Below are 13,580 nucleotides of genomic sequence, written 5' to 3'. Positions count from 1 at the left end.
TAAGCCACGTGCAAGTCGCGCCAGGCCGCGCCAGGTCGGCCAAACCGGTGCCCAGGTGTCCAACTTGGTAAGTTGTTGCTTGGGTGTTTGCCTAGTTGTCACGAGGTGCCACGTGTCACAATTTCACTAGAGGGCCAAATCTGCCCTCATCACAAACCTTGCATGAATATTTTCAAATAAAATTTATTACTCAATATACTTCCATTGCTCAAAATGAAAGCTGTCCAAGGTTCTTCATGGCCTTTTTTTTCCTATTTTGAAGAAAAGGGTCTTTTAGCAAGACTTATCAATACTTGAATCTTGATAAGTCATTTCATTTAGAATGTAGTGTTAAACAATTGAGCAGTTGGGAAAGATAGTTCACTCCCATTCATTGTACTGATTAATAATCAATTTGGTTCTAGTTATATAGGATAAATTGTAAACCCTAAGGGGTCTAGTTCGGAACCAATAATTAATTAATTTTCTTATTAGTTTGAGATGGTTCCACCCTATCCTGAACCAGACCCAACCCATTGACAACCCTACAGGAGGTGGTAGTTGGAAGTCAGATGTATATTTTTAATTATATTATGATTTAATTTAGGGATAAGTTGACTGCACTCCATCTTAGAATTCTGAATTTAACTGCAGACCTACAACAATTCAAAATTATAAATACCTCCACCTATAACACCCATACCCGCCCGTGAATTGGCATCAATTCCGAACTGGCACCTATCCCAACTGTATGGTGGAAATAAGATTTCTGGGGGTGGACTAAACAATAAAAACCCCTTTAATTTATCATTGTCATATCTCTATTTTTATAAGACAATTAATAATATTTGCAAGAAAATAATCTTCCAAATTAGAGATATATGATGTGGCTAACAATATTCTTAAGTTCAAAAACTTTTTTATGAACCATCCCTCAAGAGTTGGCATAAGTAGTATTAAATGCATGAAAATAACCAAAGTAAACTAATTTGTTTTTAACTTGTATTTTTAAAGCAATATTAAACTGTTCTTTCACAAAAATTCAACATAATTATATATTTAATACATTATTTTATAACATTTTCACTAAGATATATTTATTCATTATTCAGTTTTGACCAATCAAAACCTCCATGAATTTTGATCAAGGATCAAAGTATTGGTGTTGGGTATTGTATCGGACAGTTTTTGAAAATGATTGGATGTGCTAGGAAATGCATACAAATCACATAAATATGTTAATAACAACAGACCTAAAACTAAATTGTCTATGAATTAAGGTATAAACACATGAAAAATGCACACTTTAATAGGTTATATGAAGTGAAACATTACAATCAACAACATCGTGATCCTAGAACATATACACACCACACAATAATTATCACTCTATTTCAGTTTTTATAATTATAATTTTCAATTTTTATTATTTTTTTGGGAAATTCTATTTATTTAATATTTTTATATAAATAATAGCCCTATTTTTCAAATAATATATTTTTTAATTTTTAACAAATAATTGTAAAACAAAACATATAAATCATTTAAGGTATATAAAATAAATTATTTTTATAATTTCCATTTTCTATTAACTTTTTTGGGAAAATTAAATCCTAAATTATCTATTACCATTTGTATAATTAAAAGTTTCAATTTTTATTATCTTTTTAGAAATTTCATTTATATAGTATTTTTATGCAAAAAATAAGTCTAATTTTTTAAACAATAAATATCTTTTTATTTTTAACATATAATTTATATGTAAAATAAAACATATAAATCATTTAAGACAAATAAAATAATTTTGTATTTATTAAACTTTTGGGGAAAATAAATATTAAATTATTTGTTTTAATTTTTATAATTATAACTCTATTTCAGTTTTTACAATTATAATTTTCAATTTTTATTAATGTCCAAAAGCAGTCAAGAAGAATTCAATATGCAGAATTGTGAAATCAAGTGTCAATAATGCATATCGATAGGACAATACAACATGAATATCTAATAAGGAAGCATATCAAACCAATATATATGACCGGTGCAATACATACCCAATTGTGAAATATCCTATATTAGTGGTCATGGATGCAAATACGATATTTTAATCCTTGATTTTGTTGAATATCAATTGATTGGATACTACTTTTATGATACCAATTGGTTAAAAGTTTTGAGATATCATGACTTTGGGACCCTTTTTTAAGAATTGTACAATTTATTCATTTTTATCATTTTGTGTAAAATGGAACCATTTACCTCTTCCATCCAACCCAAATATGCATTGAAACTAAGGGGATGTTTGGAACCGTGGCCGTTTTTCAAAAAATCGGTACATTAGATCCACATAGGCATTTCAACAAAAGCATGTATCTAATTGTTTGGTTCAGCCGATTATTGAAAAGTCGGGCATGCTTTGAAAATTGGGACCCCACCGATGCATGGAACGCCAAGTCAATGAACAATTTCCCCCAACAGTTGACTGATGTGTATCCTATGTGGTGCTTACCTGTCACCACATACATGAAAAATGGTGATGAAAATCACCTTACCAAACAACATAGTGTTGCTCACTGCCTACGTGGCAGAAGCATTTTTTTTGTGTGTGTGAAAAACGGGTCTTGGAAGCATGGGCGTTTTTTCTTGAAAATTGGTCCCAAAAAGCACCCCGCTTCCAAACACCATAAAAAAAAAAAACGAATATCTCCAACTGGTAAAAGCTCGTATGCTCTTGCTAAATGAAACTCAATGTTAGCTCGAATTTGTATCATTTATTGTATTTGTCCTATTTTCATGTTTTCCTTGTCATAATGATTTTTTTCATTGTTGTCCATTGCATAAAAATCTGTTTGGTTCATGGGAATAGGGGTTTGGGATCGGAATCCGATTCCAACTATTTAGTTGGGTAGAATCAGAATCCCATTTCCATTCCCAGTGGAATGGTATTCCCCCATTTGAGAGAGTGGCCATTCCCTCCCCCTGTCCCCCATACCTTTGAATTGAGATCCCACTTCAGCTGATTCTAATTCCAATTTCGATTATCATCTAAACCAAATAGGTTATGGAATAGACCAATCTGATTCTGACTGAAATCAAAAGAAACTTCAAGAATGGTTTGAAGGAAGCAAAAAAATCTTCAAATTTCTTTAACATTCATCAATTCCAACACACAAAGGTCTAGTTTGTTGAAATTTGTAATGGTGTAAATGTATGGAGTGCAAATAGAGAGCCCGTAAATCAGAATCGAAATCCTTTGAAATTGGAATAGTAATGGCCTGTTCCCATAACAGGAATCAGAATGGAAATTGGAATAGTTGGAATGAGATTTCATTCCCAAGGGAAAGGGAGGTCAAGTGGGGTAATGCCATTCCACCAGGAATGAGAATGAGATTTTGATTTTGTCCAACTAAACAGTTGGAATCAGAATGTCCATTCCTATTCCGATTCCAGACCATATTCTCGTGAACCAAACGAGCCCTCAAGGCCCTCTTATTTTTCTTCAGATATGTCCTTTATTTGCTTGTAAGAATTCAAATATGAAATAAATTGGTGTGGTCCCAACCTTGTATCAAAGAGAATAGAGATAAGAAGGTTATTTGCTTGGGAGTAAGGTAAGCAAGATGATGTGGTCCCAACTTTATATGAGAGAGATTTGAGTCTAGATCTGCTCCAATGAAATATGTTCCAGTACGCCTCAAACATGACCTAACACCTTTTACATGTCAGACATGGTGGGACCCCAGTCTCATGGTGAGATGTGCGGTGTGGATCATGTTGGGATTTGTTGGGTGCAAATCCCAACTAGTGTAAATTTTGTATAAGCTTTTGGGATTCAATTCTTAAACGACCATTAAATGCAAATGAGATAAAAGTATGGTTTTAAAAGACAACCTGGAAATAGAATCGTTCTAGCCACCGGTTTCTAGGTCGACAATTCGACCGTCTAGTTTGAACGGATGGCCCGTTCTGACAACAAAAAATAAAAAAAAATAATCAAAAAAACAGCCAAAACCATTGAACAGGTTGACGATTCGACCACCTAGTCAATAGTGTATCGAGAGTCTGACCATCTAGGTTTGGGGTAAAACGAAACCGGTTACCTAAACTGTTCTCGGACTGAATGGTCCAACCATCCGGATCAATGGCGGTTCAAAAACCATGGATAAAAGTTTCAAATTTTTTGTCGAGTAAGAGTGTAAATCATAATTACAAACAAATGGATGCAAAATTGGAATGGGTGTAAAATTTGTTTTCGTCTTAGATTTGCACCAAAAAAATAAGCCAACAAATTAAAAAAGGATATCCAGGGGGTGCAACTTGGGCTAGAGTGGGTTGGGGATTTGTTAAATCTTCATTTGGTCCAAGTCTAAACCTGAACCCAATGCAATTAAAATTCCTCAAATTGGGTGACTGGACTTCCTCCCCTATTCAATATCTAGTGAAAAACTTGGTATATGTTTGGCATCGATGCTGCAGATACAACATCATTTGAGAAAACGGTGTTGTATATGTGTGGGTTGAAAGTACCATTTTCTGAGAGCGGTGTTTCTTTTTGTTTGGGAACATTGCTGCCAAGTAGGACGTTTCCTAGAGCAATAACAGCTCCTGTTTGGTACCAGTGCCCAAACCGGCGTTGTATATGTGTGGGTTGGAAACACCATTTTTTTAGAAAACGGTGTCTTTTTTTTGTTTGGAAACGTTGCTTCCAAGTATGATGTTTCCTGGAGCAACAACAACACCTTCTGTTTGGTACCAATGCTCCATATCTATTTTCAGCACTGGTACCCATTATATGAAGTCCACGTCACTGCCACATCATGTTCCCGTTGGCAGCAACAAGCTCCAATTTGAGAAAATGTCAAATTCAGCGTTGCTTCAAACCACGTCTACTTGATTTCCAAGGCGTGGCTTGGAGCACCATTTTTTATGGAAAAACAGTTTCAAACATAGGCATTTCTTGGAACATCGATTTTTCCAATGTAGCGCTGATATGTCACCGTTTTCTAGAGCAATGGCACCAGTTCCAACTTCCAAACACCACCTTGGAGAGTCGGAGACAATAGTCCTACAACTAGCTGTAACTGAGTAGCTCTAACCTCTACCTTCTTGTAACTAGTGCCAGTTTAACATGGTGTTTGGAAGCGTAGGCGCTTTTTGGAACCGATATTCAAAAAAAAAATGCCCATGCTTTTAAGACCCGTTTTTCACAAAAAAAAAAAATGCCTATGCCATGTAAGCAGTGAGCAATACTATGTTGTTTGGTAAGGTGATTTTCATCACCGTTTTTCATGTATGTGCTGACAGGTAAGCACCACATAGGATACACATTAGTCAACCATTGGGGGAAATGGCATACATCAGTGGGGTCCCGATTTTTGAGGCATGCCTGGTTTTTTAATAATTGGCTGAACCAAACAATAAGATACATGGGCATTTTTTGAAACGCCTATGTGGATCCAATGTAGCACCGTTTGTTTTTGAAAAACGGCCACTATTCCAAACATACCCTAAGAGGGCTAAAGCGCAAAGGCTTATAAAGTAGATCCCACACAGACAGCCTACAAAGTACAATCTATGGTGAAAAATCTGGATTGACCAAATCAACTCAGGCAATCATTTGAAGGGCTGCATGCTTCAGCCTTTTAAAACCAAACCCTTGTTATCTATCATTTTCATTAAATTTCATTCCTTTCATGCTATCATGCAACTTTTAGATGTTATCATACAAGTGGAAGGTGAATATATAACAACCTTGTTGGACAGCTGCTTTTGTGCTTTTCTTTTTGTCATTTTCATTTATAACTCCAAATTGTTCTCTTTTCTAAATCTGCCCTTCTTTGTAACAATGATGACTGTTAACATCTGGAGAATGGAGGGTTTCTTGTTGGGGGCGTTCCACATGCAACGTCCCTAAACTGTTCCAAGTAGACTTGATCCTAGAGTCAGAGTGTGAGAAATATTCAATTTTAGGGTTGGGTTAGGGTTTTGATTCTTCAACCCGAGTTGGGTTCAAGTTTTGACTGGCCCACCCCTCTGGGGCATGACACCCTTCGTATATACAAAGTACTCTTGTAACTTCTCAATTTCTAATTCTATAGTTTTAAAGTTTAAGATGTATTTACATGTTGATTTTGGTTTTCTTCTTTTTTTAAAGGAAAAAGTGACACCTTAAAATCTATAAAACAATTTCCTAATTTAAATTAATGAATTTTAGATCTTCAAAATATGTTAAAAATTACAGTTGAAATATTACGGGTTGGTATTGGGTTAGACCCTATAGGGTCAGGTCAAGTTCAAGAATTACCTAATTTTTTAGTTGGGTTGGGGTTGGGGCACTAGAGAGTCAGGTTAGGTTGAGGCAAACCCATGCCGAACCCGATTCGTTGACATCCCTGCTTCCAAGATTCATAGAACAGCTAAAGATAGCATTAAGAGAGAGATTACATCAATGCATGTTCCTCTCCTGCTAAAGTCATGCTTGGATCCAATCTTGTACCTTTAACAATAGCAAATGGAAAGAAATCCCACAACAATTGAAAGTAATACAAGCACAGCCTCAGGCACAGTGAAGCCAAAACTCCTTAACGAGGTTCGATTAAAACCAAGGTTTTAAAAACTAGACCGGACACAAAACCATTTTGGTCACCGGTCCCCAAGTCAAATGGTCCAACCATCCAGTTCAAGCAGACAACTTATTCTGATTAAACAATAAATAAAAACTGCCAAAAACCATTGTTAGGTCAATGGATCGACGGTTTTACCGCCTAGGTTAGCAAGTCACTAACCAAGTCCACGATCATGAATGATTTTAGGATGAAATGAAACCGACTGCCTAACTAGTTCCCAGGTCAACCATGACCATTCAATCCAATCCATTTTTCGAAACCGTGATTAAAACATAAAAAATTTAAGGACCAACGTTGCATTTTGTACCATTGTCACTTTTACTTACAACATTTTGAGTTAGTCAATGCAAATTTTATGAGAATATATACATATGCACACACACACACACACACACACACACTATATATATATATATATATATATATATATATATATATATATATATATTATCACAAATTATTTGAATTAGCAATACAACATGGGATACCATTGATTCCTATGAAATGTCAAATTTAGTGTTGTTTGTACTATAAATATTGAAAATTCCCGACTAGTACCTTGTACTTTGGCTCGAGTGACAATTTGTTCCCCGAACTTTAAAATGCAACAATTCAGTACCCGAATTTTCAAAATATGATAATCCAGTACCCGAACTTTCAAAATATGACAATCCAATACTTGACTTGTCGTTAACCAGTCTTCAGCCATTAAATGACATTTCAAAAGTCAAAAACGCCCTTCAAATGCCATCTAATTCTCTTTATCAACCATCCAAACGTTAACAAAAATCTGACCAGAAATCCTAACCTCTTCTATTCAAAAAGGTTGGTGACCGTTTAAAAGAATCTAGAATTTGGGACTATTCATTTTATTGTCAATGTTTGGATGGTTGATAAAAAGAATTAGATGACATTCTTAGAGCATTTTTTATTTTTCAAATGTCACTTAACGGCCGATTAATGGACTGATTAACAATAGGTACTGTTACATTTTGAAAGTTCAAGTACTGAGTTGTCACATTTTGAAAATTCGGATACTGAATTGTCGCATTTTAAAGTTCGGGGACCAAATTGCCATTCAAACCAAAATACAATGTACTGGTCAAGAATTTTCCCCTATAAATATACCAACACCTAATCAAATGCCTATATTTTTTTAATAGAATTGATTATCTAATGTGATATGATAGGACTATTTACCACCACAAATAGTTGGTATAGAAGTAGCAATGGTACCAAACACAACCTAAAATAGGTAAATGGCAACGAAACATGCGTTACTTGAAACACGTTGGGTTCAGACTAGAGGGAATAGGTGATGCGAGTTTCATCAGCACTCAGCACGGGAGAAGGGACCATAATCCAGAATTTTAGATGACTCGATCAATCTCCGCAAGCTTAGAATGCCGGTCTGGAAACCGTCATGTGGCCTTGAGGACGAGCTCATGTTATGGTCTGACCTTTTTCAACCCAGGTTGGCAATTGGCATTAAGGTCGATGTCACATGATGAAGCACCCAACCTAATCCACCCAAACAAAATCCTACAAAAATCTGTGACCTAGCATTCTCCTCTAGTCTCACTGACAGCTCTCAGTCAACCAATATGCAAAGAGACGACATTGTAAATGACAAGTGATCATCAACCTGCTTCCATTACGTTAGACGTTTATTATTCACCACCTTATACCTCAAAAAGATGGTGGCAAGAAGATGCATGGTTGCAGCAGCAAAGACACTATTTACAAACATTCACCAGCAGTTTTAAAGCACCAGGAACCATAAGAGAGCATGGTTATTTGTCCTACATCTTTCTTCATCATCATCAGCGGCAGCATGGTTATTTGTCACGATCCACTACCCCATGTTTAGTAACCCCCCTGTATGTATTTGTTAAGGCGGTCCAACTCCTCCCGGTGCTCGGTAACCACTGCCCGAACAACATCTCCGATGGACACCATGCCTATCATACCCTTGTCATTGATCACAGGGATGTGCCTGATCCGGTTTTCTGCCAATCAAACATAAACCCAAATTCTACATTGTCACTCTTAATTCATTCCATGCCCATTGAAAGGTGCACTGCACCCACCCTCAATAAACCATTACTAAAAAGACTAGACAAGTAAAAAACATTAAATATACCTGTCATCAGTTGCATTGCACGAAGAACTTTAGTTTCGGGTGTCACTGTGATGAGCTTGTTCTGAAATCAGCAGCCAAGACAAAGATAGATTCATCATCACCAAATCGAAAACCATAGAAGTAGATGCACAAATAGCATTGCAAAATGAGGAAACTTGAGCAGGATTTAGAGTGTTCAATTCATACCTCTTCAGTCATTATATCTCCAACCTTTGTTGACTTGGATGATCGTCCCTGTACTATGATCTTTCTGAGATAGTCTGGAAATCACATAATTAGTAGAAAATTTCAGTCACTAAGCACATGGACTGTAATTCTTGAGGATTTTTAATCACTATGAGACCCATTTAATTCTTGAAGAACGCTTATAACATGTACAGCACTGCAGTCATAAAGACAATGTGCATGGTGTAAACAATTGCGTGCCCTTAAAACTGCCAGATGCGACATTAAAGATAAACAGGTCAAAATAAAATGCCCTTGTGCAATCATATATGCCCCTCCACCTCCAAATTACTCTTTTATCAACCTGATAAAATACTGTTGACAGAAAGACCTGTTCATGGGCCAGGCTCAGGCTTAGCTTTTGTAATATTGGGCTCACCCCAAAGCCAAGCATGTAGCCCAACCTGTAAACAGGTCTATTGACAGATGATGACACAAGTGTAAAGCTACAATGCACAGCAAAATTGACAAGGAAAAGTTTAGTGATTGTCAAGACTTTATGAAGAATATATGATTTCAACATTTGCAATGTGTTGTGAAATAGGTATGACAATCAAGTCTTTAAGACACATGAAGATGATCAAATAAAAACCAAAAACCACTATTGATCAAAAAAATTCAAAAACCACTTTATTACATCTGGAATGATAGGATCAGGTCAGATCCTCCATGTTCCCGACCCTTTATGCTGCCTCCTTGGCTCCTTTCATGGCAGCTTCTTCAAAAGAGATGTGATAGTGCTTTTACTAGTGGTGTTGAAATTGAAATAGACCCTAACAGGGTTACAAAGGAAATCAGTGATCCTATTCTGTTCATTCCAGTAAAGATAAGTCTCTTGTTAAGCTTAAATTTCTGGGGTCAAACATCGGAGTATTCCAGGAAAGCAGTAAGTACTTTGCTTACATTTGTGATTGGTATTAGCGTGATGGCAAAGTTGCTTTCTCTCCTCAAGGACTTGCATTCTTTTTTTTTTTTTGTTGGGTATGAAGAGGATATTATTGAGGGAGATTTGCATATGACCATCAGATCATACTTGGAACATGTGGAAACCCAATCATGTCATCACATACTACCCAATGCACATGAGAGAAGAAGAACCACTTCAAATTGGGCACTGAAAGGTTCTTAGTTTCACCAATCCAAAGCAAGCTTTATCCCTTACATTCACAAATAATTGAACCCACAATGCAGCACAGGAAAATAAATAACACATGTCCAACATATCACCTATTCACTTATTCTTACCTCTCTCTGTAAGAACCACTTCTGAAGTCAATATTCTTACCTCTCTCTGTAATAATTCCAGCAATTGACTTTTGTTCCCCTGGTTTCACCACCACCAATGCTCCAACATTGTTGTGTGTCATCTGCAACAAATATAATAAACTTGGTGAACATGTATCAATACACCTAATACAGTGCATCCTCCTTTTGTAGTTAAATAAATTTTGTCATTAGAGTGAAAAGACTGATATGATGGGATTGCCTCATGGCCATGGATACTTCCTCATCATAACAGACAAACTAGGGAATTATTTTATTGGGGCAGGCTCCTCCTGAATGGGTCATTGCAATATTTTGTGGACAGAGAATTGTTTCACTGCCCTTGTTTCCCTTGTGAGACTCTTTTACCCTTGCCCTTTCTAGGGTTTGGATGATTGCATGTTTCATTTTATACAATAGAAAGTATGAAACTTGCTTTTCAATCGAAAAAAAAAAACTTAGAACAGGTATATCAGCATTCACTGAACAAACAGGTGCAGCCTTGTAGGTAACAATTGACAGGTATTACAAATGAGTTGTAATCTGAGAGTGAGAGTGTGTGTGTGTGTGTGTGTGTGTGTGTGTGGGAGAGAGAGAGAGAGAGGGGAATCACATACAGAAAACTTGTAAAAGAGCTTTAAAGAAAATTTCATCAGATTCAAAAAGGAAGAGAATGCATCTATTTATCTAGAGTGATTTGTGTGACCCGGAATACTGTTCATCGTAATTATCAAAATGCCACTCCTTGCCTTGAGCATCAAGAAACACAATAACTTTCCACCTACTATATTTGAGTTTCAATGTGCAAGAATCACCGAAGTAATTTGTTTCTTTCTATTCAGAACTCATTATGAGAAGTGAGTGTGCAGAGCTAAAAGGCTTATATGGTAAAAGAAACACTTTTGACTTAAACTCATCCTTAAGGCACACATTCTGTGGAGCAGAATTTATGCCAAAGCCACTTTCGTTGGCATTTCAAAGGGCTCCAAGTATTTGCCACATCAACTCCTCATAGTGCAAGTTGCCAACAAAATGCCAAGATCTGAACTAATAGTCCTATGCTACATGGAAAACGAAAGCAAATTTTCTGGGGTTTTTTCTATTCAAAACATTTTAGATAGGGCAGGGAGTTGATTGTGCTAATGACATTCAAATTAGAAGCCTTGAAAGAAACATAGACGAGAAAAAAAGTACATACTGATTTTACAGCATCATAAACAGTGTCATCTGTTGTGCACCAAAGCCAGGAACCATCAGCACCTTTACCCTTGGCTTTCAATATATCTGAAATGGTGGTGGTTTCAAAACCATTTTCTTCCAATCGAGCAGGGGAAACTGACTCAAAGCGTGAAAATACAAGAGGCCGCATCACTGGATCCACTACACGGATGTGTTGCAGAACTGCATTTTTGAGAAAGCTTCCACGTGATCGGATTGCCTGAATTGCTCCTTGCATCCTTCATACCAAATAATTCATGTAAACCAATGTATGTTACAATCTGACAAGGAAACATGCCACAAGAGAATGCTTCTGAAACAACCAATTCAGATGGGTGCTAAAATTATTCAATAAGCCTATAAGGCTTATCCTTTCCAAAAAATGGGACAAGATTTATTGGGTGACAGAATAAAATTCCAATGCAAATGATAATTATTAATGAGGGCTCAAATGCCGCGGAATTACTAACAAGACCAGCTCATCTTTACAATTAGATAGAAATAGTGCATAAGGATGCAAGCATATCACATTTCGATTGAAATTCAATAACACATTATCACAATTCAAGAGCATTTACATGCATCTAGAGACACCCTGTGATTATTACAAATTCTGGCATCGAGAACAAATTGGTGTGGAAATTTTGATTTGCAACATGTACTATTTACAAGAATTAACAAAGAAACATGTATGAGTCTATGAGATGCATGATAGCTTGGCTAGATACGTAAGCTGCATTTTGCTTGGGCATTATCGGTAACAGTTTCTGGTAAGGATGTCTGTGACATACTAGATCCAGTTAAAATCCATATAGAACACCCACTTAAAGATTCGTGCAATGTGTTGAAAAAGAACCCAGATTTAAACGCCCACAGGAAATTTTATGGCTATATATGAGTTTGTTAACTGGAAAAATTGACCATCTAGTAGCCCATCACACTTCATCTAAGCAAAATGAATGCTACAACCTTATAAATCAAATTCTGGGAGATATACATGCATATGGAATAACTGAATTGAATGCATACAACAAAAAGAAACAGATTATCACCATCAACTGATGAATGATCGCATCAAACACAGAGTAAGATCGTTAGATCTTTGATATCTCGGATGTGAAGCATCCTTGAAGCAGAATTCTGCTCCAGCAGTGTATTGGTTTAAGAAAAACTAAAACAAAAACGAGAATCCAAAACACACAACAGATCAATCAATTATCCGATCAGATCCCGCGATTCTAGTCCTCTAAAAGTATCCAATACATAAAATAACAAAGCACAACAAAGTCCGTGTGACATAAAGGGTACCTGACGGTGAGTAAACAGGTGGAATCGCAGACCTGCAATAGAACAGCGGAAATGCAGAGAAGGGAACAGATGAGAAATGGCGAAGAAGACCAGTGAAGAGAGAGAGAGAGAGAGAGATTGGAATGTGGCGATGGCAGCTTACCTCTGTAACCGCGCAGCTCAATAACCCTAAAGAATGGGTGAAAGAACTGGATAGCACGCACAATGATGTACCCACTTGCGAAAGCAATTTATCTATTCGCCAATAAAAAAGATAAAAATAATGCAGCACCCCTTATCCATATAACGGACAGCGTCACTCTCACTCTCCTCTATCTACTCCACAAATAGGAAATGTTTATATCACTCTCTTTGCTACGCGCCACCTACGCCTACCATAAATTATCAAACTCGGGTCGAACCGGGCGATCGGACCGACTATAATTGGTACCCACCGACAGAATGACAGCTCCAGTAGTTTATAAAGAATAGTATATTTACTATTTTAAATTTATGAAATTACTTACTATTGTTAAATATTTTTAGTTAAATAAATCAATTAGTTGAACCGAATAATGGGAGAATTCAACATATAGCCCAGTGACCGGACGGTTTGGAATCCAGGCCGAACCTGACTATAACACACGATTGATAAGTGTAAATTGATAATATCATCCCGATCTTGCCACGTGTTTCATGATTTTACAATATAGATAAATTTCTTAAACTACCTTATAGTTTAGCTAATTGATTAAATGTATTTTTACTGTTTAAATTCTAACAATTGACCAACTCTACCCTTATCATTAACGTCTCTTAATATTCCGTTAAATCCGTAT

General features: G+C 36.3%; 1 protein-coding gene across 3 annotated transcripts; it reads right to left on the bottom strand.

The window, feature by feature from the left end:
• Nucleotides 1–8,225: 8,225 nt before the first annotated feature.
• CBSX3 (Cystathionine beta-synthase (CBS) family protein) lies at nt 8,226–13,112 on the bottom strand. Of its 3 annotated transcripts, XM_088954470.1 has the most exons (7): nt 12,905–13,112; nt 12,763–12,794; nt 11,435–11,693; nt 10,259–10,340; nt 8,935–9,008; nt 8,749–8,809; nt 8,226–8,614 (listed from the first exon to the last, which is right to left on the bottom strand). In XM_088954470.1, the coding sequence occupies exons 3-7, from the start codon at nt 11,690–11,692 to the stop codon at nt 8,472–8,474; spliced, it is 618 nt and encodes a 205-aa protein (XP_088810596.1). In that variant the 5' UTR covers nt 11,693; nt 12,763–12,794; nt 12,905–13,112; the 3' UTR covers nt 8,226–8,471. The 3 variants fall into 3 exon arrangements, with proteins under 3 accessions (XP_088810596.1, XP_088810597.1, XP_088810598.1); XM_088954471.1 differs by lacking the exon at nt 12,763–12,794 and having other exon boundaries at nt 12,905–13,075; XM_088954472.1 differs by having other exon boundaries at nt 12,763–12,982.
• Between the last annotated feature and the right edge of the window lie 468 nt (nt 13,113–13,580).

The sequence above is a fragment of the Nelumbo lutea genome, chromosome 7, assembly GCF_056320005.1.
Source record: "Nelumbo lutea isolate HS-2025 chromosome 7, American lotus-T2T, whole genome shotgun sequence".
Classification (NCBI taxonomy): Eukaryota; Viridiplantae; Streptophyta; class Magnoliopsida; order Proteales; family Nelumbonaceae; genus Nelumbo; species Nelumbo lutea.
This window is presented reverse-complemented; position numbering and strand designations above follow the sequence as displayed.

Coding starts and splice junctions, on each gene's coding strand:
- CBSX3 (XM_088954470.1), bottom strand. CDS start 11,692: ATGCAAGGAGCAATTCAGGCAATCCGATCACGTGGAAGCTTTCTCAAA. Junction 9,009..10,258: donor TGGAATTATTACAGAGAGAG/GTAAGAATATTG, acceptor TGTGATTTCCAG/ACTATCTCAGAAAGATCATA. Junction 8,810..8,934: donor GAGATATAATGACTGAAGAG/GTATGAATTGAA, acceptor TGCTGATTTCAG/AACAAGCTCATCACAGTGAC.